This window comes from Nerophis lumbriciformis, linkage group LG08 (assembly GCF_033978685.3).
Source record: "Nerophis lumbriciformis linkage group LG08, RoL_Nlum_v2.1, whole genome shotgun sequence".
In the NCBI taxonomy this organism is placed as follows: domain Eukaryota; kingdom Metazoa; phylum Chordata; class Actinopteri; order Syngnathiformes; family Syngnathidae; genus Nerophis; species Nerophis lumbriciformis.
In genome coordinates this window covers 490,091-515,000 of record NC_084555.2, presented here as the reverse complement: position 1 = coordinate 515,000, position 24,910 = coordinate 490,091, and the positions used below count along the sequence as shown (strand labels likewise).

Genomic DNA, 24,910 nt, shown 5'->3' with positions numbered 1-24,910 from the left:
CTCTGCCGGTTTGGGGGTGGAGAAGGGAACGGGAGGGACCGGAGTCAGTCCGGAGCTAGCTAGCGATGGCGGGGCAGCACCCCCATCACGCCCTGGGTCATTTTGACGGTTTCCGGATAAGACATAAGCCGTTTTTTTCTGGTTAAAGGCGCCTGCGGCTGGCTCGTCGGTGGATGGAAGAAGGCGGTGTGCTGCACATCCACCACCAGCAGCCTGATGCATTGGCAGGGGGAGGAGATGCTGAGTGACAGCAGCAGGACGAGCTGGGTGGATCCCAGTTAAGGTAGCACACACACACACACACACACACACAATTAGTACCATTGTAATACACTGATATCATCTTAGTACTAATGATAATGTTTTATATTCATTGTGGCAACTGTATTGCAAAATAAGCCTGTTTTGATTGACACTCTGGGCTAATTTCGTTGGAATCATTTGTTATATTGTGGTTTCTAAACGTTGGTTTGACATGGCAGGTGATCAAGTAAACACACCTTCTAATTAAATGAGTCGTCATAATGATAATTATTATAATGTATAAAGAAAGCGTTCCTAATGGCGAAATGCCTACCTGAATACCAGCGGCATCTAGTGGCCGTTATTAGAAACTACAGTTGTATAAGTTAGGGCAGTGTTTTTCAACCACTGTGCCGCGGCACACTAGTGTGCCGTGAGCTACAGTCTGATGTGCCGTGGGAGATTATCTAATTTCACCTACCGGTATTTGGAAATATCTTTTGCAAACCAGTAATTATAGTCTGCAAATGATGTGTGGTTGTTGAGTGTCTGTACTGTCTAGAGCTCGGCAGAGTAACCGTGTAATACTCTTCCATATCAGTAGGTGGCAGCCGGTAGCTATTTGCTTTGTAGATGCATACTTGCCAACCCTCCCGATTTTACCGAGAGACTCCCGGATTTCAGTGCCCCTCCCGAAAATCTCCCGGGGCAACCATTCTCCCGAATTTCTCCCGATTTCCACCCGGACAACAATATTGGGGACGTGCCTCAAAGTCACCGCCTTTAGCATCCTCTACAACCTGTCGTCACGTCCGCTTTTCCTCCATACAAACAGCGTGCCGGCCCAGTCACATAATATTTGCGGCTTTTAAACACACAAAAGCAAATGCATGGCAAACTTGATCAACAGCCATACAGGTCACACCAAGGGTGGCCGTATAAACAACTTTAATACTGTTACAAATGTGCGCCACACTGTGAACCCACACCAAACAAGAGTGACAAACACATTTGAGGCGGTATACTGTAGCTCGGTTGGTAGAGTGGCCGTGCCATCAACCTGAGGGTTGCAGGTTCGATCCCCGCTTCCGCCATCCTAGTCACTGCCGTTGTGTCCTTGGGCAAGACACTTTACCAACCTGCTCCCAGTGCCACCCACACTGGTTTAAATGTAACTTAGATATTGGGTTTTCACTATGGCAGTGTGCAGGTAAAATATAATTCACTTCACTTCACATTTCGGGAGAACATCTGCACCGTAACACAACATAAACACAACAGAACAAATACCCAGAACCCCTTGCAACACTAACTATTCCGGGACGCTACAATATACACTCCCCGCTACCACCAACCCCCTCCCTTCCCCCATCTCCCGAATTCGGAGGTCTCAAGGTTGGCAAGTATGTATATGTCGGAAACAGCGGGAGGCAGTGTGCAGGTAAAAAGGTGTCTAATGCTTAAACCAAAAATGAACAAAAAGGTGAGTGCCGCTAAGAAAAGGCATTGAAGCTTAGGGATGGCTATGCAGAACAAAACTACAACTGAACTGGCTACAAAGTAAACAAAAACAGAATGCTGGACGACAGCAAAAACTTACTGTGGAGCAAAGACGGCGTCCACAATTTACATCCGAACATGACATGACAATCATCAATGTCCCCACAAAGAAGGATAAAAAGCAACTGAAATATTCTTGATTGCTAAAACAAAGTAGATGCGGGAAATATCGCTCAAAGGAAGACATGAAACTGCTACAGGAAATTTTTTTTAAAAAAACACAAAATGCCACCAAAATAGGAGCGCAAGACTAGAACTAAAACACTACACAGGAAAACACCAAAAAACGCTAAATATGTCACGGCGTGATGTGACAGGTGGTGACAGTACACCTACTTTGAGACAAGAGCTACATTGATGCATGCTTGGTTATGGTTTAAAGTCATATCCAACAATTGCAACAACGACTTTTTACTGTCAACTGAGTTTTGTTTTTTAATTATTTCTGCTGGTGGTGTGCCTCCGGATTTTTTTCAATGCTAAAAATGTGCCTTGGCTCAAAAAAGGTTGAAAAGCACTACACTAGTGTACCGTGGTGCACTAGTGTACTGTGGCACACTAGTGTACCGTGGGAGATTATGTCATTTCACCTAATTGGGTTAAAACATTTTTTTGCAAACCAGTAATTATAATCCACAAATAATGTGACGTTGTTGAGTGTCTGTGCTGTCGAGAGCGCGGCAGAGTAACCGTGTAATACTCTTCCATATCAGTAGGTGGCAGCAGGTAGCTAATTGCTTTGTGGATGTCGGGAACATGGTTTGCCGTGATCACAATTATGCAGACAACAGCGGGAGGCAGCGTGCAGGTAAAAAGGTATCGAATGCTTAAACCAAAAGTAAACAAAAGACATTGGAGCTTAGGGATGGCTATTCGAAACTAAGCTAAAACTGAACTGGCTGCAAAGTAAACAAAAACAGAATGCTGGACGACAGCAAAGACTTACAGCATGTGGAGCAGCAGACAGCGTCCACAAAGTACATCCGTACATGACATGACAATCAACAACAAAATAGGAGCGCAAGACAAGAACTAAAACACTACGCATAGAAAAACACCAAAAAACTCAAAATAAGTCAGGGTGTGATGTGACAGGTCGTGACAGTACAGCTGGCGCCATAGAGTCTATACCAGCTGACTTTGGGAGAGAGGCAGGGTACACAAACCAAATAAATAATTTAAATAGTAAATACACTCGTCCCTCTCCACATCGCACTTAGAAGTTTGCGACTTCACTTTGTCGCAGATTTTTTCAAACATTTTGTACATATTGTTGGCCCAATTTAAGCATTTTTTCGCATCAAATGGCTAAACGAACTCCAATTATCAACACTAAAGTAGTATTGGCCATGAGAGGAGATCAAATCAATCAGAGCGTGCTGTTCAGTATCGTGGCCAATGATTGGCTCAGCCTCAGACAGCGTTACTATATTGCAGGGATTCTCAAACTGTGGTACGTGTACCACGAGCTATCTAATGTTGCGCTAAAGAATCACTTGATTAAAGTACAGTGTTTTGTTTTGCTATATTCAAACACAGTGTTAGGCCAAAATATTAGATAACTGTGTTAAATAAAACCTCTGCCTTGTTTGAATGAATACTTAGGCCTACTACGCTGCTGTATTTTAATGTTGGTGGTACTTACTAGGTTAAAAAAAAGTTTGAGAACCACTGCTATATTGGATTAAAAGACGAGTGCAAAGGTTGGTGTTATTTCATCTCCAGAGACTTTTCATAATGTTATAAAACATATTTAAAAGTTTGTAAAAAAGGTCTATTATACTTTAGCTCCAAAAAATATTGAGATTTATAATTAATACCTAATTCACAGAAATAAATATACCATCCATCCATCCATCCATTTTCTACCGCTTAGTCCCTTCGGGGTCGCGGGGGTCGCTGGAGCCTATCTCAGCTACAATCGGGCGAAAGGCGGGGTACACCCTGGACAAGTCGCCACCTCATCGCAGGGCCAACACAGATAGACAGACAACATTCACACTCACATTCACACACTAGGGCCAATTTAGTGTTGCCAATCAACCTATCCCCAGGTGCATGTTTTTGGAGGTGGGAGGAAGCCGGAGTAACCGGAGGGAACCCACGCAGTCACGGGGAGAACATGCAAACTCCACACAGAAAGATCCCGAGGCCGGGATTGAACTCACGACTACTCAGGACCTTCGTATTGTGAGGCAGACGCACTAACCCCTCTTCCACCGTGCCGTTGTAACTAATTAACATAAACAAGGGTTTAGTGTATGTGATTTTTTTTTTTTTTTTTTTTTACAAATCACTCAATCAGTACAAGTTTGTTGCAATAATACTGAAAAATCAGTTATCAATTTCATAACCAATACTTATTTCAGGATCAATTTGATAGCTTTTTAAATTATTTCATGACATTTAGAAAGTGTTCTGTTGGAGGTGTACAACCACTATACCACATTTCAAATTGCTTTTAAGAAATTTTTATTTTATTTAATTTTTTTAATTGTTTATCGAAAGGCATTTTTTCAGTGAATGGTATTTTTAATGATCTAACGGCATATGCATTTATTTAATGGACTTTTATTTCAGCGCATGGCTATTCCACTCACTGAATAGTTCCAGAGGCCACATTTTCAAGTGTATTTATTTTTTATTTTGTCTTTATACCACACCAAACAGCTCATTTAGTTAAATAAAGTCATAAGTTAATACAAAAGCATTATGTTTATGCTAGAAAAGATCTCCTAAGAGACAGGAGCGCTGTGCTCTTCCTCTTTGTGACAAGATTTTAGGAATCTGCTACAAAAAAGTATGTATTTACTGTGATACGTTTTTTAAAGTGTGTATGTAGTTTGTGTGTTTTCAAAAGTCTGTCAGGTGATATCAGGTCATGTTAATCTGCAGTTGTTGTTCATGATGATGGGCTCCTTTCATCAGACTGTTGAAAATAGTCACAAAAAAGTTGCCGGACTTCCTCTCCCTGACTCGGTTCGCCACCGTTCGCGGGGGCCTCGGCGTAGCTCGGCTGGGGGCTTTCGGCCTCGGCCGCCTCGGTCAGCCACTCCCCGTTGAATGCGTCGCCGTGAGACTCGCACACGTTGTGCAGAATGCAGCAGGCCAGGATCATGGTGGGCACCACGTGCAGGCCACAGTCGTTCCTCTTGCTCAGGCACTGCCAGCGCGCCTTCAGCCTCAGCAGCGCCTCCTGGGAGACGTGGCGCGCTCCGCGGAGTCGCTGGTTGAAAAGCTGCTGGCGCTCCGTCAGCGCCACGGGGTTGGACCTCGTGGGCCTTTTGTCCGGGTAGGCCTTCATGAGCCAGCTCTGGAGCGGGTAGCAGGGCTCCCCAAGCAGCACATAGCTAGACAGGAAGTGACATGAAGTAAGCAGCAGTTGTTGCAAAACTCAATCACTACACTGTAAAAAGAAATATTTACCACTGTAAAATTCTGCTACTTTTTTTTTTACTGTAAAATACGTTTTTTGTTTTTACAGTGTATTACTGTAAATGGAAACACCCTACCACTGTTATTACATTCTAACGCCTGAGCTGCCTTTTTTTTAACTCTAAAATCTACAATCCTTGCTTTTACAATGCATTACTGTAAATAAATCGGTATCGCTTATATTTTTATGGTAAAATTCTGATGACTGAGCTGCAATTTTTTATAGTGAAATCTACAATTGTTTTTACAGAGCATTACTGTAAATGGAAAACGATATCACTTATTTTTAGAGTAAAATTCTCACGACTGAGCTGTCTTTTTTTTTTAAATTGTAAAATCCACGGTTGTTTTACAGTGCATTACTGTAAATAGAAAAATGGTACAACAGTTATTTTGACAGTAAAATTCTGGGGACTGGACTGCAAGTTTTTTTTACCGTAAAATTTACAATCATTGTTTTGACAGTAAATAGAAACAAACTGACACTGTTATTTTTACAATAAAATTCTGGCAACTGAGCTGCCTTTTTATAAAATACAATCTAAAATCGTTGTTTTTACAGTGCATTACTGTAAATAAAAAAATGGTACAACAGTTATTTTGACAGTAAAACTCTGGTGAGTGGACTGCAAGTTTTTTTTTTACCGTAAAACCTACAATCGTTGTTTTTACAGTGTATCACTGTAAATGGAAACAAACTGACAGTTATTTTTACAGTAAAATTCTGGCGACTGAGCTGCAATTTTTTTTATAGTGAAATCTACAATTGTTGTTTTTACAGAGCATTACTGTAAATGTAAAAAAGGTGGTACTGTAATTTTAAGCAAAAATTCTGGCAATTGACCTGTCAGTTTTTTACTATAAAATCTATGTCCGTTTTTACAGTGCATTACTGTAAATGGAAAAGGGTACCACTTATTTTTAGAGTAAAATTCTCGCGACTCAGCTCTCATTTTTTTTTCCGTTAAATCCACGGTTGTTTTACAGTGCATTACTGTAAATAGACAAATGGTACAACAGTTATTTTGACAGTAAAATTCTGGCGACTGGACTGCAAGTTTTTTTTTACTGTAAAATCTACAATCGTTTTTACAGTATATTACTGTAAATGGAAACAAAATGACTGCGATGAAGTGGCGACTTGTCCAGGGTGTACACCGCCTTCCGCCCGAATGCAGCTGAGATAGGCTCCAGCACCCCACGCGACACCAAAAGGGACAAGCGGTAGAAAATGGATGGATGGGAAACAAAATGTTATTTTTACAGTAAAATTCTGGCGACTGAGCTGCCTTTTTTTAAACTAAAATCTACAATTGTTGTTTTTACAGTGCATTACTGTAAATGGAAAAATGGTACCAGTTATATTTATGGTAAAAATCTGGCAACGGAGCTGCCTTTTTTTGTGTTTCCGTAAAAGCTACTGTCTTTGTTTTTACAGTGTATTGCTGTATATGGAAAACGGTACCACTTTTTTTTTAGAGCAAAATTCTTGCGACTGAGCGGTCATTTTGTTATCGTTAAACCCACGGTTGTTTTACAGTGCATTACTGTAAAGAGAAAAATGGTACAACAGTTATTTTGACAGTAAAATTCTGGCGACTGGACTGCAAGTTGTTTTTTTACCGTAAAATCTACAATCGTTTCTACAATGTATTACTGTAAATGGAAACAAACTGTCACTGTTATTTTTACAATAAAATTCTGGCGACTGAGCTGCCTTTTTTAAAAGTAAAATCTACAATTGTTGTTTTTACAGTGCATTACTGTAATACACTGGAAAAATAGTACCAGTTATTTTTACTGTAAAAATCTGGCAACGGAGCTGCCTTTTTTTGTGTTTCCGTAAAAGCTACTGTCTTTGTTTTTACAGTGTATTACTGTAAATGGAAAACGGTACCACTTATTTTTAGAGCAAAATTATTGCGACTGAGCGGTCATTTTGTTATTGTTAAATCCACAGTTGTTTTACAGTGCATTACTGTAAATAGAAAAATGGTACAACAGTTATTTTGACAGTAAAAATTCTGGCGACTGGACTGCAAGTTTTTTTTGACTGTAAAATCTACAATCGTTGTGTTTACAGTTTATTACTGTAAATGGGAACAAACTGACACTGTTATTGTTACAGTAAAATTCTGGCGACTGAGCTGCCTTTTTTTAAAAGTAAAATCTACAATTGTTGTTTTTACAGTGCTTTACTGTCAATGGAAAAATGGTACCAGTTATTTTTACGGGAATAATCTGGCAACTGAGCTAGGGATGTCCCGATCCAGGTTTTTGCACTTCCGATCCGATCCGATATTGTTTTTGCACTTCCGATCCGATACCGATACTGACCGATACCGATACTGGCCTATCCGAGCATGTATTAAAGTTTAAAGTTATTTAGCCTATTTAGTTGTCAGAATCATGTTGAAAAGGGTTTTAGTACTCTTGATAACAACTAGCCAGCTGAATTAGGGGAGTTTGAATAATACACAATGGTTGGTAACAAGAAACTGACCTGTTTATTCAAGGATAAACACAAAATAGACAAAATTATACATGACAAACAGAAATGGCATCATTGAACTAGGGCTGGGCGATATGGCCTTTTTTTTTTAAATTGCGATATGTTTAGGCCATATTGCGATACACCATATATATGTGGATATTTTGCCTTAGCCTTGAATGAACACTTGATGCATATAATCACAGCAGTATGATGATTCTATGTGTACATTAAAACATTATTTTTCATACTGCATTAATATATGCTACTTTTAAACTTTCATGCAGAGAAGGAAATCACAACTAAAAAAATCACTATTTTTTATCATACGGTGTTGATCTGGAAATGTTTGCCTCTGCATTTTGATGGTGTGGACGTGTGGCACCGAATGGAGATAAGCGTCTCGACAGACGTTACAATATTTGAACAATGATGACGAAAACTGTTTTTTCTGTCGTGTCCGTGTGTCGAAAATTGTTATGCGCTTATTTTTTTATTTGATTTTGTGCGTGGCATAGATTTGCCGTGCGCAATTGCACAGGCGCGCACCTTAGCGGCTGCGCTAGCATCACAGCTAACGTTAGCCATGCTGCTACCTCTCTGCTCGGGGAGGACGTATACGTATGTGACGTATGACGTGACAGTATGTGACGTGTGTAAGAAGGTGCGCTCGCTGTCTGTGAGAGGGAGAGCCTGTCGTGTAATGCCAGCAGCTAAAAGCAACTGCGTTAGAATCCACAGACCTGTGGATGTGTTGAAGGTGTGCTGGAAAATGCGGAACGGAAATTAGGGAGCAGCAGAAAAGTGGAATGTATTATTTAAATTGGTGCGTTGGAAAACACGGACCGTAGATTTTTTTTAAAAACTGGATCTGGATCGGCATTTTCCCATGCCTTGCCAATACTCATTTTTTGGCAAATATCGGCGGCCGATCCGATCCAAATATCGGATCGGGACATCCCTAAACTGAGCTGCCTTTTTTGTTTTTCCGTAAAAGCTACTGTCTTTGTTTTTAGTGTCTTTGCTTTTAAGTAACCTTTAAAACTTCATCGACCATACAAGTGTAAAAAGAGGAGCATTGCTGATATCAAGACACTTGGACAAAGGCTGCATAGTATTCATTACAGTAAAACCCGTTTATGTGGATGCCAATGTAAACAATAGTTTTAATACTAAAACAAATTGAACTTAATCTTTTTTTTTTTAACTTAGAAGTTTATGTTTGAAAACAATCATGATAAAATGTTCTTCAAGAACGGCATGCAGAATATGGAGAGTCACAATGGAGTGGACAACAATGCAAAGGTGTGGCATTTACCTGAGTTGCTTCCCCATGAAGAGAGATGGTGGCACCTGTGATAGCCCACCCTCTGCGGCCGTGGCCCAGAGCACTGAGTTCTGCAAGATGTCTGCCGGCTCCATCCCTCCTGGGAAGCAGGCGCAAACGTCCCAAATCAGCCCTCGGCCGTTCACCGCCACCTGTAAAAATCAAAGGTTTAAACTAGTCGCCATCTGGTGTAAGGCGTTTCCAAGAGAACACCCGGGAGAGCGCTCCACCTGAGACAGCACAGACAGCCAGCCGGCGGGGTTAACGTAGTCGGATGCGTTGTTGGAGGGGGTGATGATGGCCGTGTGGAGCGTTGCTATGGCGGCGGCGCAGTGCGGGAAGCCCCACTGAGACAAGAAAAGCCGAGCCGACTCCTCCAGCTCCTGCTCGGTGGGCGAGCGCAGGTAGTCGGCGCTGAGGAGCGCCACGATGCTGTGACACATGTCGCGCACGCATTTGCACACGGTGGATTTACCCACGCCGAACAGGGCGCTGATGGTGCGGTACTCCACGTTGGACGCCAAGCGCCACAGAGCCACCGCCACGCGTTTCTCCACGGGCAGCGCCAGGCGGAAGCTGGTGTCCTGGCGGGTCAGGCGGGAGCGCAGCTTGTCGCAGATGTAGAAGAAGGTCTCGCGGCTCATCCGGAACTTGTCCAGCCAGTCGGAGGGCTGGAACTCCGTCATAGCCACGCGCTCCCACCAATCCGTGCTCGGGACGGTCGTCCAGGGGCGTGTGCGAATGTGAACGTTGGAGCGAAGACCCCCCGCTATCATCATCTGGGAAGACAACAATAGGAATAAAATATAATATTTGTACTCATCTCTTTGAGACTGACCACAAACTGCTAACTTTCTCCTCACATTTTAACTTCCATCCATCCATATTCTACCGCTTGTCCCTCTCGGGGTTACAGGGGGTGCTGGCGTCTATCCCAGCTGCCTTTGGGCGGAAGGCGGGGTGCACCCTGGACAAGTCGCCACCTCATCACAGGGCCAACACAGATAGACAGACAACCAATGTTCCCTCTAAGGTGCGCGCCTGTGCAATTGCGCACTGCTCAAGCGTCCTCTGCGCACGGCAAATCTATGCCATGCACAAAAAATTTTTTTTTTAAATAAGCGCAATTTTCGACACACGGACACGACAGAGAAAACAGTTTTCGTCATCATTGTTCAAATATTGTAACGTCTGTCGAGACGCTTTGAGGACATGAATTCCATCCATCACTTTACTGAGCAAAACTGTCTATTGTCGGCCATAAACACATCACCAAAATATTAGTAAAAAAATGTATATCTAGCAAAACTGGTCATTTTCTGCAGTACAAACCAGACCAAAACCAACTTTGTTATATCAACAGCAGCCGCTCGCTCTTTCTCACTTGCGCCAACACATGCACATATGGCACTTAGCCAGTGATGCGTTTACAGCCACACAAAAAGTCGGACAACTCCAACACCACACATAAAGTGTAATTCCAGGTCGTTACACTATGATTTACCAATCAAATGTGTGCTTATTCTAGTGTCATTTATTAGTAATCTTAATTTATAAATATTAATCATGAAATGCTGTTAGTATATTAAATAAATAGTAATAAAAATATATTTTTTACAAACAGGAAGTTGCAGGAATGTACACATGATCCCCTGCTTACATCTCATTGTGCAACATGTGAATGTTTTAATGGGAACTAAATGCAATGTTTGAAAGGGGTACAAATTATTTCCAAAGCAGGACCTCCATCCAGACAAACAATACAAGTACACAGTTCATGAAAAACAATATTTTTTGTTATTGTCATTTTAAGTGGGCCTAAACACTTATATTAGAAAATAACCTCATGGAAATGACTGCTGTCATTTGATTATAATAATAATCCGTGTTGGCCCTGTGATGAGGTGGGGACTTGTCCAGGGTGTACCCCGCCTTCCGCCCGAATGCAGCTGAGATAGGCTCCAGCACCCCCCGCGATCCCGAAAGGGACAAGCGGTAGAAAATGGATGGATGGATGGAGATTTAACTTGTTATTTAGTCAGGTTTGGGACAGATGTGCTGCTGGTGTAGCCACAGTGTGCACGTCTGATGTTGCTCACATGGGCTCTGCTGAATGCTCAGGGAGTTTTTGCGTTTGCTCACACACATGAAAAATTAGAGGGAACATTGCAGACAACATTCACACACTAGGGCCAATTTAGTGTTGCCAATCAATCTATCCCCAGGTGCATGTCTTTGGAGGTGGGAGGAAGCCGGAGTATCCGGTTCACTGTTTGTTTCTGTTTAGCCTTTTTAGTATGTAAGCCAGTTGCCGCCACAAAAAAAAAAATCCCAACCGTTAGTCGAAACTATGAGATAAGGAAGTCGTAATTATAAGATAAAAAGTCATAATTACGAGATGAGAAGTCTAAATTATGAGATTAAAGTTTCGGGCACGTCCGACCGATAGGAGGCCACGGGGAAGACCCAGGACACGTTGGGAAGACTATCTCTCCCGGATGGCCTGGGAACACCTTGGGACCCCCCGGGAGGAGCTGGATGAAAGTGGCTGGGAGAGGGAAGTCTGGGCTTCCCTGCTTAGGCTGCTGCCCCCGCAACCCGACCTCGGATAAGCGGAAGATGGATGAATGACCAGTAAATAAAACACCACACGGCATGATTATCTGTGGCCTAGAAACATTCATGTAAGACATTTTTGTCCACAGTGACTCAAAACAGTAACATGCATTATAACGATACATTCAGTCCCAATATGCTTTCTCTACTGTAGTTTGCATCAATTAACATGTTGTTAAAACTGAGTATTGTTATATTCGCCAATGCATAGCATTATTGGATCTAAATGGATACATGTAAGACAAAACTAATGAGTTAATAGCGACCATCATCATCCTCCTCTGCCTCTGGAAGAAGTACTGTCGCTGTCGGACGCGTCTCTGGATCTCATTACGCCTCTCAACATCCGCGCTGTTTAAGTCTCTCCGGCGCTTCAGCAGCATGTAAGTCATTAAAAACGTGAAAGAGCGTAGCCGTTCATCGTCCTCCATTCCTGAGAAGTTCACAGAACGACACAGCACTTGCGACTCAAGGAGCTAAATAGTTGTAAACAAGTGATGCTATGGCTAATGTTGTGACGTCCGCTTCCGGGGGCGTCTTCTTCGTCAGCGACTACAGTGTCTGCTGCCACCTAGCGGTCGGAGGTGGACGGGGTTTAAAATATTCCTGCGTAACAAGGTTCCACTGAAGTTATTTCGTTTTATTGGTGAAATAAAAATACACAAGACATGAATAAATGAAATATATAGATTAATATCGCCGAGTATGGCAATAATAAAATTAGCAATTATTTATAAATGGTTTTTGATTGATTGATTGATTGATTGAAACCAGGGGCCATACTTGCCAACCCTCCCGAATTTTCCGGGAGACTCCCGAAATTCAGCGCCTCTCCCGAAAACCTCCCGGGACAAATATTCTCCCGAAAATATCCCGATTTTCAGCCGGAGCTGGAAGCCACGCCCCCTCCAGCTCCATGCGGACCTGAGTGAGGACAGCCTTTTTTCATGAAGGGAGGACAACAGGGTGACAAGAACTAAATCATCCAGACTAGAGATAAATTGTATTATTATGTTTATCTTACCTAAAAATAAATATATTTAATAATTTACACAAAAAAAAACAACTAAATACATGTTTACTATATTTTGCTAAAAACATAAAAATTAATTGTATTTTTATTTGTATTTTTTTCCTGACTCCTTATTACATCCAGCCATAGAATTATACATTAAAATAAACATATTTGAAATAATTGATTTTAAATTATCATAATAATTCATTTAAAATGACCATATTTAATTATTAAAATAATTGCTTGTTTATCAACAACTTTAGCATTTTATTCATTACATTTTGAAGCTCTCAGAAGCCAAATTATGTTATATTCCTTAATATTTATTTATGCAAGTTTGAAGTATCAATTATCTAAACACAGTTTTGTTTGCATATTTTCAGGATGTAGATATCTATATATATATATATATATATGAAATACTTGACTTGGTGAATTCTAGCTGTCAATATACTCCTCCCCTCTTACCACGCCCCCAACCACGCCCCGCCCCACCCCCGACCACGCCCCCACCCCCTCCTCCCGAAATCGGAGGTCTTAAGGTTGGCAAGTATGCCAGGGGCGTCACTAGCTTTTAAGGACAGGGGGGGTTTTGCCCCCAGGAGATGCACAGGATGCGAGCGAATGTTACGCACGAGCACAAAACTTCACAAACGGCTAACAAAGACTTAGAAATTATTCATTGTTATTATTTTTTTTTTTTTTTAATGCACGGGACAAAATGAAATGCTCCCCGGGACGATGGCTTTTAACCATATATTTTCTTTTTCTTTTTATGTATTTATTCATTTTACATTTTATATTAAATGTCTTGGTTTTTCCTCCCTCTGAAAATCCTATTAAATGTTTAACAAGCCATCCTATAATAATAAAACAGCTATTAATGTAACAATACAATAAAACAAATATATTTAATGATGTTTTTTTCATTATTTTAACAATAGGCTTATGTATATTACTTTATTTAGATTCTACAAGAAACACAAAACTTGAAAAATAAATGATTTACAATTGCACACACAAGGTTTTGTGCAGCTTCACTCATTGTAAAGGAAGATAATGTGCTTCGTACACCTGCAGGACCGCAAGCAAGGTCGCAGAGAAAATGCGGGCTGGAATTTGAGTGATGTGGGCATTTTCTACATCAACAAGTGGAATGGATTGGATACCGACGCATGAAAGGGGCTCTCTACCTTAGCTACGAAGTGAGGGGAAACTGAGTGAATAATAACAAGTTATATGATTATTTATTTAAACTCATATTTGGGCCACTTTATAATGAATATGTCGGCATTTATTTGTAAAAAAAACAAAAAAAAACACCAAAATTATTTAGGGGGGCTTAAGAATATTTTAGGGGGGCTTGAGCCCCCCTAAAATAGGCCTAACAATGCCAATGATTGAAACTTTTATTAGAAGATTGCACAGTACAGTACATATTCTGTACAATTGACCACTAAATGGTAACACCCCAATAAGTTTTTCAACTTTTTTAAGTTGGGTCCACTAAAATTGATTCATGATACAGATATATACTATCATCATAATACAGTCATCACACAAGACAATCATCAGAGTATATACATTGAATTATTTACATTGATTCAGAGTGTCCTGTGCACCTCCATCACTGTCTAGTTGGATCTTCAACCCAAGCACAGACTGCAGCAGACTAGCATTAGAACTGCAGAAAAGATAGGGGTTGTCCCCCCCCTCCATCCCCCATCCAGGACTTCTAGCGGTCCAGGGTCAGGAAACGGGCAGGTAGCATCACTGCACACCCCTCACACCCTGGTCACGAACTGTTTAAACTCCTCCCCTCTGGCAGGCGTTACAAATCACTGTATGCCAAAACAACCCATCATAAACGTTTCTTCCCTCAGGCTAACAATCTGATGAACGCTGTGAAATAACCCCGGAACTAATCTGTCACTGTGAATGTACTAACTCATGTTCATGGCATCATCTTTTTGCTTTGCTCTATTCACCACTGCAATATTATTTATTACCTTTGCACATATTAGTTATTTAAGTACTTTTATTTAAGTCAAATTCCTTGTGTGTTACACATACTTGGCAAATAAAGCTGATTCTGACAAGTGTTTATTACATTTTAACATAAGTGTAGATATAAATTAGAGCTATTAACAGTAAAATAGCAAATAGATTAATATTAGTTTTGAGAAAAAACAGAAATGACACTATGTGTGAATGTGAGTGTGAATGTTGTCTGTCTATCTGTGTTGGCCCTGCGATGAGGTGGCGACTTGTCCAGGGTGTACCCCGCCTTCCGCCCGATTGCAGCTGAGATAGGCTCCAGCGCCCCCCGCGACCCCAAAGGGAATAAGCGGTAGAAAATGGATGGATGGATGGATGGATGTTTACAATCCGGGATGTGGGGGGGGGGGTTAGGTTTGGTTGATATCAACACTTCCGTTATCAACAATTGCATCATCAGAGAAATGGACATTGAAACAGTGTAGGTCTGACTTGGTAGGATATGTACAGCAAGTAGTGGACATAGAGAGAGAGATCAGAAAGCATGAGAATAAGTATCTACATTTGATTATTTACAATCCGGGGAGGTGGGATGTGGAAGGGAGGGTGTTAGTTAAGGGTTGTAGTTGCCTGGAGGTGTTCTTTTAGTGCGATTTTGAAGGAGGATAGAGATGCCCTTTCTTTTACACCTGTTGGGAGTGCATTCCATATTGATGTGGCATAGAAGGAGAATGAGTTAAGACCTTTGTTAGATCGGAATCTGGGTTTAACGTGGTTAGTGGAGCTCCCCCTGGTGTTGTGGTTATGGCGGTCATTTACGTTAAGGAAGTAGTTTGACATGTACTTCGGTATCAGGGAGGTGTAGCGGATTTTATAGACTACGCTCAGTGCTGATTTAGATAAGCTAATAAGGTTTGATTGATTGATTGAGACTTGTATTAGTAGATTGCACAGTACAGTACATATTCTGTACAATTGACCACTAAATGGTAACCCCCGAATAAGTTTTCAACTTGAAAAAGGTAAAGTTTTGTACCTGACAAGTTTCGGCTACCTTGCTTCTGCAGCCTTCTTCAGGGACTATATAATATATACAGCCAGTGTTTTTCAACCACTGTGAGATACATTGGGAGATGATCTAATTTCACCTATTTGGGGTAAAAAATGTTTTTTGCAAACCAGTAAATATAGTCTGCAAATGATGTGTTGAGTGTCGATGCTGTCTAGAGGAGTAACCGTGTAATACTCTACCATATCAGTAGGTGGCAGCTGGTAGCTAATTGCTTTGTAGATGTCGGAAACAGTGGGAGGCAGTGTGCAGGTAAAAGCGTGTCTAATGCTTAAACAAAAAATAAACAAAAGGTGAGTGCCCCTAAGAAAAGGCATTGAAGCTTAAGGAAGGCTATGCAGAACAAAACTAAAACTGAACTGGCTACAAAGTAAACAAAAACAGAACGCTGGACGACAGCAAAGACTTACTGTGGAGCAAAGATGGCGTCCACAATGTACATCCGAACATGACAATCAACAATGTCCCCACAAAGAAGGATAAAAACAAAGTAGATGCGGGAAATATCGCTCAAAGAAAGACCTGAAAATGCTACAGGAAAATACCAAAAAAAGAGAAAAAGCCACCAAAATAGGAGCGCAAGACAAGAACTAAAACACTACACAGGAAAACAGCAAAAAACTCCAAATAAGTCAGGGTGTGATGTGACAAGTGGTGACAGTACACCTACTTTGAGACAAGAGCTATAGTGATGCATGCTTAGTTATGGTTTAAAGTCATATCCAACAATTGCGACAACCACTTTTTACTGTCAACTGAGGTTTGTTTTTTAATGATTTCTGCTTGATTTTTTTCAACGCAAAAAATGTGCCTTGGCTCAAAAAAGGTTGAAAAACACTGGACTAGCCTATATAAATCAACCATTTATAAATACACATCAGTAGGCTAAATGAACCTCTTCAACAAAATAAGGAATTTATTGCACGGGTTGAAGATCAGACATTATTGCATTTCTCAGCAAACAAAGGAACATGCATATAGTTCTCCTGTGTGGAAGTTACTTTTACTCAAGTCTCTAAAGCAGTGGTTCTTAACCTTGTTGGAGGTACCAAACCCCACCAGTTTCATATGCGCTTTCACCGAATCCTTCTTTAGTGAAAAATAAAATGTTTTTTTTCAAATTCAAGACACAGTTATATGTTTTTGGTAACACTTTAGTATGGGGAACATATTCTAAGTAACAAAGACTTAATTTAGAGTTATTTGGTTAGGGTTAGGGTTAAAGGGTTAGGGTTATAATAAGGCCATGCCGAATAAGGCATTAATAGGTACTTAATAATGACTAGTTAAGAGCCAATATGTTACTAATTTGCATGTTAATAAGCAACTAATTAATGGTGAATATGTTCCCCATACTAAAGTGTTACCATGTTTTTTTACTGGTGCACAAAATGAAGCGTGCATGAACATCACCTTGTTCAAAGAACAAAACCAACACAGTGCATAAACTCACAACAAATGACACACCTGCAAATCAGTCTGACTTCTGCTGTTGTCGTATCCGTAATACTCCCGATAGGGAGAAGCTTTTATTTACACGATGAGTCGGGTGTGTCTCGACCTCCGCCGAACCCCTGAGCCGACTCACCGAACACCTAGGGTTCCATCGAACCCAGGCTAAGAACCACTGCTCTAGGTAGTCAGCTGGAGGCAGTAGCACACTGTCAAGTAACAACTTTAACACGAGCGATAAAGAGTTCCGCTGCAGCGTTCTCAAATTCCTTCGCGTCCATGTCGCCGCCCGGCCCCCGCGTGCGCGCCGCCGTCATGGCCTGTGCCAGCTGGTGCGGCGACATCTTGGCGTTGGCCTCCAGGTAGCGAACGGCCTTCGCCCCGGACTCCAAGCAGAGGCCGCCTCTGGTGTTGGCGTCACACGCCCGCGACGTCTCTAAGGCGTCCTTCAGGGTGCCGAGCACGGCCAGACACAGCGCCCGTGACGGCGACCCCTCGTCCGGGCAGCACACTTCGGCGTAAAGCCGCTGGGCTTGGCGGATGTAGTCCGAGAAAATGGCGCACGTGAGCACGCCGTGGCGGAAGACGTCGTAAGGGACGACCTCGTGGTCTTGGCAGTGGAGGCGACACAGGAGAGGGGCGGCGGTGGAGGCCGGGATGCCGCCCTCGCTGCACAGGCACTGCAGAGTCTGTATGTACACGCCCCCTCGGACCCCCCCTCCACCTGACACCCTCGGGGAGTCACGGGGGTCCTCCTGTACCTCATGTGGACCATGGCAGGGCCCGGCGAGGTTCAGGAGGTTGTAAGCCACACGGACGTTGTTGCTGAACGCCGATCTGGGTTGAGAAGGAAATAGAACAACAGAAATATTAGTTGGCACTCAGCATCAAGGGTTGGAATTGGGGGTTAAATCACCAAAATAATTCCCGAGCGCAGCCACCGCTGCTGCTCACTGCTCCCCTCACCTCCCAGGGTGTGGAACAAAGGGATGGGTCAAATGCAATAACTTTATTGCAGTATTAACTGTAACAAACATGTAATTTCTCATAAATCCAAATTCTGTGTAAGACATGCTAGCACATATATAATAGGGATGTCCCGATCCAGGTTTTTGCACTTCCGATCCGATACCGATATTGTTTTTGCACTTCCGATCCGATACCGATACTGACCGATACCGATACTGACCGATAATGGCCTATCCGAGCATGTATTAAAGTTTAAAGTTATTTAGCCTACTTAGTTGTCAGAATCACGTTGAAAAGGGTTTTAGTACTCTTGATAACAACTAGCCAGCTGAATTAGGGGAGTTTGAATAATACACAATGGTTGGTAACAAGAAACTGACCTGTTTATTCAAGGATAAACACAAAATAGACAAAATTATACATGACAAACAGAAATGGCATCATTGAACTAGGGCTGGGCGATATGGCCTTTTTTTAATATTGCCATATTTTAAGGCCATATTGCGATACACAATATATATCTCGATATTTTGCCTTAGCCTTGAATGAACACTTGATGCATATAATCACAGCAGTATGATGATTCTATGTGTTTTGATTGATTGATTGAGACTTTTATTAGTAGGTTGCACAGTGAAGTACATATTCCGTACAATTGACCACTAAATGGTAACACCTCAATAAGTTTTTCAACTTGTTTAAGTCGGGGTCCACTTAAATTGATTCATGATACAGATATATACTATCAGATATATACTATCATCATAATACAGTCATCAAACAAGATAATCACATTGAATTATTTACATTATTTATAATCCAGGGTGTGGAGGGGGGCGCCGGATGTAAGTGTCAAAAAGACAGCCAAAAAAGTTTGATATGAGAATAAATCTAAAGTTAAAATATAGGGTAGAAATACATCCATTTGCAGGAAATGTAGTCTTGATTTTCAAAATGTTCTTTTAAGGCTTGCATGTCAACATTAAAACATTCTTCTTCATACTGCATTAATATATGCTACTTTTAAACTTTCATGCAGAGAAGGAAATCACAACTAAAAAAATCACTAATTTTTTCATACGGTGTTGATCTGGAAATTTTTGCCTCGGCATTTTGATGGTGTGGACGTGTGGCACCGAACGGAGATAAGCGTCTCGACAGACGTCACAATATTTGAACAATGATGACGAAAACTGTTTTCTCTGTCGTGTCCGTGTGTCGAAAATTGTTATGCGCTTATTTTTTTATTTGATTTTGTGCGTGGCATATAATTGCTATGCGCAGAGGACGTTTAAACAGTGCGCAATTGCACAAGCGCGCACCTTAGAGAGAACGTTGGTCACACGGCTGCGCTAGCATCACAGCTAACTTTAGCCATGCTGCTACCTCTCTGCTCGGGGAGGACGTATATGTATGTGACGTAAGAAGGTGCGCTTGCTGTCTGTGAGAGGGAGACACAGGAAAGAGTGAGAAGAGCCTGTCGTGTAATGCCAGCAGCTAAAAGCAACTGCGTTAGAATCCACAGACCTGTGCATGTGTTGAAGGTGTGCTGGAAAATGCAGAACGGAAATTATAGGGAGCAGTAGAAAAGTGGAATGTACTATTTAAATCGGTGCGTTGGAAAACACGGAGCGGAGCTTTTTTTTAAACTGGATCTGGATCGGCATTTTCCCATGCCTTGCCGATACGCATTTTTTTGCAAATATCGGCAGCCGATCCGATCCAAATATCGGATCGGGACATCCCTAATATGTAATACATACTTTATGGACAATACCTTGCTGAAAATGCTTTGTTTTTTAACTAATCTTGCTTGGATTTGACACACCTGGGGCCGTATTTATCAAGCGTCTTAGAGTGCCATTTTACACTTAAGTCCTGAGAATTTGCGAAATGTAGTCCTACTCTCAAACTTAAGAATAAAAGCTATTTATCAACTTTCTTAAGTCTAAGAATCACTCCTACTCTCCACGATATTTAAGAGACCTTCAGAGGTGTTCTATGTGGTTAGGAGTTGCCAGCGGGGGATGGCACTGAGGCGGGAGAGACGTGCGCGAACGTTCAGGGAGTGGAAGGATGTCCTGGCTTTGTTTGATGACGAGCAGCTGATCAAACGGTATCGTTTAGACCAAGGGTCGGCAACCCGCGGCTCCGGAGCCGCATGCGGCTCTTTGATCACTCTGATGCGGCTCAGCAGCTTACTTGCTAAACCCCCAATTTTCCCGTGAGACTTCCGGATTTCAGTGCCTCTCGCAGAAAACTCCCGGGATTAATATTAACCAATTTTCACCCTTGCGGCTATAATAAGGGCGTGCCGTGATGGTACAACATTTGGCGCCCTCTACAATATGTATTAACAGAGTGCCAGCCCAACACTTGTTATACAATATACATCTTCTGCTTGAACACGTACGTGACAGCAAGGCATACTTGGTCAACAGCCACACAGGTTACACTGACGGTGACCATATAAAACAACTTTAACACTCTTACTAATAATGCGCCACACTTTGAACCAAAACCAAACAAGAATGACAAACACATTTCGGGAGAACATCTGCACCTTAACACAACAGAACAAACACCCAGAATCCCATGCAGCCCTGACTCTTCCGGGCTACATTATACATCCCTGCTACTACCAAACCCCGCCCCCACCCCAACCGTGCTCCCTCACACATCACCCCCCCCCCCCCCCCCCCCCCCCCCTCTGTGCGTCGGTTGAGGTGGGCGGGGTTTGGTAGCGGGGGGTGTATAATGTATCCCGGAAGAGTTAGGGCTGCATGGGATTCTGGGTATTTGTCCTGTTGTGTTTATGTTGTGTTACGGTGCAGATGTTCTCCCGAAATGTGTTTGTCATTCTTGTTTGGTGTGGGTTCACAGTGTGGTGCATTATTAGTAAGAGTGTTAAAGTTTTTTTTTTAATACCGCCACCGTCAGTGTGAGCTGTGTGGTTGTTGACCAATTATGCCATGCTGTAACCTACGTGACTACGTGAGCAAAGCGAAAGCCCCATACAGCGTGTGGCTGATCAGGCACGCTAACTGTAGTGGGTGCTATATGCTGTACCATCACGGCACGCATGCCGCTGACAAGCGCCATTAAATAAAAACCCGCGTGCCGCACCAGCTTTCAAATTCCACATAAAGGTGTGGGCAGCGTGTCTGAGACCCCTGGTTATACATAGCACAAAGCAAAAAAAGAAACTTCTTATGCAGTGTTATTTCATTTAAAATTTCAAAAAATGTTTGCGGCTCCCATTGTTTTCTATAATTTGTGAAACTGGTCAAAATGGCTCTTTGACTGGTAAAGGTTGCCGACCCCTGGTTTAGACAGAGCGGGTATTATTTTTGTCACAGATTTAATAATAAGGGGCGTCATCTCATCAGCAACATCACGCAGCAGAGCTAAAGGTCATCACAATGCTTTGCTATCTCGCCACTGGGAAAATGAATTGGAAAGAAAAGGAAACATTTATTTTTGATTCATTGCCAATATTGTTTGTTTGTTTTGTATTATTTTGTAGTTTATTGTCAAAATATACACTCCCATTGTCCACTTAAATATTTCTAAGATATTTATTTATTCTTAGACAAGGGATTCCCTTCCGTGATTGGTCATTTCTATGGACACAGAAATGACGTCACCTAAAATTCCGTTTACGACACATAGTAATGTCGTAATTCAGCTCTGAGTGTGACACTTAAGATTCAGTCGTACACTTCACTGAAAGTGTGAGTAAGACGCTTGATAACTAACTTTTAAGTGCAGCTTTCAGCAAAGAATTGATTTACTCATAAGTCAACTCTTAGCAGACTTCTTAGGAGTAATTCTAAGACGCGTGACAAATACGGCCCCTGTTTGTCAGTCCTCTAAAGGTGTGCACCAAATCTGTGGTGATTTTCTACAGACCCAGTGAGTGCTTTTGTAGAGAGCTGTGTGAGGAATTTCTAGTCGCGCCAACATAATAGCACATTTACCATTTGGTTTTTGATTGATTGATTGATTGACTGAAACTTTTATTAGTAGATTGCACAGTGAAGTACATATTCCGTACAATTGACCACTAAATGGTAACACCTGAATACGTTTTTCAACTTGTTTAAGTCGGGGTCCACGTAATCAATTCATGGTAAGAATGTTCAGGATCATTTCTGTTCAGGAGAGAGCACACAGAAGATAATACAAATAATAACAGAAGAAATGAACAAATTAAAAAGATGGTTTGACAAAAACAGACTATCTTTGAATCTCAGTAAAACTAAAATAATGCTATTTGGTAATAGTAGAAAAGAGCATCATACACGAATACAAATAGACGGAGTAGACATAGAAAGGGTAAAAGAAACTAGATTTTTGGGAGTATTAATAGATGATCAAATGAACTGGAAATCTCATATACAAAACATACAATATAAGGTGGCAAAAAACATTTCAATAATGAATAAAGCAAAATATGTCCTGGGCCAAAAATCACTACATATTCTCTACTGCTCGCTCGTGTTACCATATCTGAGTTATTGTGCAGAAATATGGGGAAATAACTACAAATGTGCGCTACATTCGCTAACCGTGTTACAAAAAAGATCAGTTAGAATAATACATAATGTTGGATATAGAGAACATACAAACCCTTTATTTATTAACTCAAAAATATTAAAGTTCGGTGATTTGGTAAAATTGCTAACAGCTAAAATGATGTACAAAGCAAACTATAACCTGCTACCAAAGAATGTACAACAATTCTTCTCAACTAAAGAGGAGAAATATAACCTTAGAGGAAAAAATAATTTAAAACATTTATATGCACGTACAACACTTAGAACTTTTAGCATATCAGTATGTGGAATTAAATGATGGAATGGATTAAGTAAAGAAGTTAAAAATTGTACTGATATGATCCAGTTTAAGAGCTTGTTCAAAATAATAGTGCTTACAGAGTACAAAGAAGAAGAATTATGAGAAATACTTCCAACCTTATTGAAAATAAGATATTCTTCATCTCAGTATGTTAATGATGACTGAATTAATTAATTAATTACATATTACAAAACTGTTGTATACTAATTCATAGATGTTATTTTATTATATATAAAGGTCAGTAAATGATTCTATATATTTGTAAACGCTTTGAAGTGGGAAAGGGGTAGGATTAAATAAGCTTTGCTTCTTCCTACTCCTTTTCGGGCATGATGTAAAATGAAATGATATGAAATCGTGTGATGTATTATGATGTAAGTGTGTTTCGAAATAAACTAAAAAAGAAAAGAAAGAAAGAAATGAGCGATTCTTGTCAGTGACGGAGCAGGAAGGGGCCAATAAAAAATATTCATACTATTTAATTAAAGAATCAAAAAATAGTTTTAATTGTGCATGTGTACCTAATAAACTGGCGAGTGTGCTAATATTGTCATAATTTAAGTTAACTAATCTGACAAGAAAAGAATGCAGTAGAACATTGATGCCCACCAGGCTATATTACCTCTGGGAGTGGTGAGCCAGGCGCAGGTGCCACAGTGCCCGGTTTAGACGCTGCTGAGCCAGGGCTCCTCCTCCCGGCGAGCCGTTGTTCAGGTGGTCCTTGTCGCCGCTGCCGGCCTCCACCACCGAGGCGAGGCTGCCGAAGTGGTCGGCCAGGAAGCCAATGGGGTCGTCCGGCCTGGCTTCGACCATCTTTAACACGGCCCCGCGCAGAAGCTCCCCGACGCCGGCCTGCGATAGGAAGTCTCTGTCCGTGTCCGACTTGGAGGTCTTGCCTTCGGCCACGACAGCAGGGGGAGACACACCGGACCGGCGCTTCTCTCTGTCGGCCATGTTTGTTGGTGGCAGCGGATGTGGATGCTTCAAAAAGTAATTATAATACCTAAAGTCCCGCCTAACGTTTTTATTTATGATATAGTTAAAATGTGTACTAATTAAAACATTTTCTTCCGTAAACTATTTAGTCAGCTATTAGTTTTAAAATAGCGGTTTCAATACAATCGTCTTTTGAGCCGGAAGTGATTTCAGCTCAACACTTTCGCAACAAATTTCGAGTGTATTTTATTTGTTCACTCTTTTTAGAGATCAATTTTTTTTATATATACACAGGTAAAAGCCAGTAAATTAGAATATTTTGAAAAACTTGATTTATTTCAGTAATTGCATTCAAAAGGTGTAACTTGTACATTATATTTATTCATTGCACACAGACTGATGCATTCAAATGTTTATTTCATTTAATTTTGATGATTTGAAGTGGCAACAAATGAAAATCCAAAATTCCGTGTGTCACAAAATTAGAATAGTACTTAAGGCTAATACAAAAAAGGGATTTTTAGAAATGTTGGCCAACTGAAAAGTATGAAAATGAAAAATATGAGCATGTACAATACTCAATACTTGGTTGGAGCTCCTTTTGCCTCAATTACTGCGTTAATGCGGCGTGGCATGGAGTCGATGAGTTTCTGGCACTGCTCAGGTGTTATGAGAGCCCAGGTTGCTCTGATAGTGGCCTTCAACTCTTCTGCGTTTTTGGGTCTGGCATTCTGCATCTTCCTTTTCACAATACCCCACAGATTTTCTATGGGGCTAAGGTCAGGGGAGTTGGCGGGCCAATTTAGAACAGAAATACCATGGTCCGTAAACCAGGCACGGGTAGATTTTGCGCTGTGTGCAGGCGCCAAGTCCTGTTGGAACTTGAAATCTCCATCTCCATAGAGCAGGTCAGCAGCAGGAAGCATGAAGTGCTCTAAA

The 24,910-nt window shown here is 41.4% G+C and overlaps 3 protein-coding genes across 5 annotated transcripts in view; all 3 read right to left on the bottom strand.

Moving 5' to 3' along the window:
- LOC133611371 (guanine nucleotide-binding protein G(q) subunit alpha-like) overlaps positions 1 to 269 on the bottom strand; it is a 69,107-nt gene extending 68,838 nt beyond the window's left edge. Inside the window, exon 1 of one of the 3 annotated variants that reach the window (XM_061968087.2) lies at positions 1 to 269. This exon is cut by the window's left edge and continues 756 nt beyond it. The gene's annotated coding sequence lies outside the window, so the exon portion shown is untranslated. The other 2 variants (XM_061968086.2, XM_061968085.2) reach the window with 2 other exon arrangements.
- A 4,155-nt stretch (positions 270 to 4,424) lies between these two features.
- Positions 4,425 to 12,231, bottom strand: LOC133611370 (uncharacterized). Its single transcript, XM_061968084.2, has 4 exons — positions 11,939 to 12,231; positions 9,287 to 9,835; positions 9,048 to 9,208; positions 4,425 to 5,153 (listed from the first exon to the last, which is right to left on the bottom strand). The coding sequence occupies exons 1-4, from the start codon at positions 12,101 to 12,103 to the stop codon at positions 4,706 to 4,708; spliced, it is 1,323 nt and encodes a 440-aa protein (XP_061824068.1). The 5' UTR covers positions 12,104 to 12,231; the 3' UTR covers positions 4,425 to 4,705.
- Positions 12,232 to 16,259: 4,028 nt separating this feature from the next.
- tpgs1 (tubulin polyglutamylase complex subunit 1) lies at positions 16,260 to 24,024 on the bottom strand. The gene is made up of 2 exons (XM_061968082.2): positions 23,658 to 24,024; positions 16,260 to 18,043 (listed from the first exon to the last, which is right to left on the bottom strand). The coding sequence occupies exons 1-2, from the start codon at positions 23,987 to 23,989 to the stop codon at positions 17,419 to 17,421; spliced, it is 957 nt and encodes a 318-aa protein (XP_061824066.2). The 5' UTR covers positions 23,990 to 24,024; the 3' UTR covers positions 16,260 to 17,418.
- Positions 24,025 to 24,910: the final 886 nt, after the last annotated feature.

Coding starts and splice junctions, on each gene's coding strand:
- LOC133611370 (XM_061968084.2), bottom strand. CDS start 12,103: ATGGAGGACGATGAACGGCTACGCTCTTTCACGTTTTTAATGACTTAC. Junction 9,209..9,286: donor GGCTGTCTGTGCTGTCTCAG/GTGGAGCGCTCT, acceptor TGATTTTTACAG/GTGGCGGTGAACGGCCGAGG. Junction 5,154..9,047: donor TTCATGGGGAAGCAACTCAG/GTAAATGCCACA, acceptor CTTCCTGTCTAG/CTATGTGCTGCTTGGGGAGC.
- tpgs1 (XM_061968082.2), bottom strand. CDS start 23,989: ATGGCCGACAGAGAGAAGCGCCGGTCCGGTGTGTCTCCCCCTGCTGTC. Junction 18,044..23,657: donor CTGGCTCACCACTCCCAGAG/GTAATATAGCCT, acceptor TTCTCAACCCAG/ATCGGCGTTCAGCAACAACG.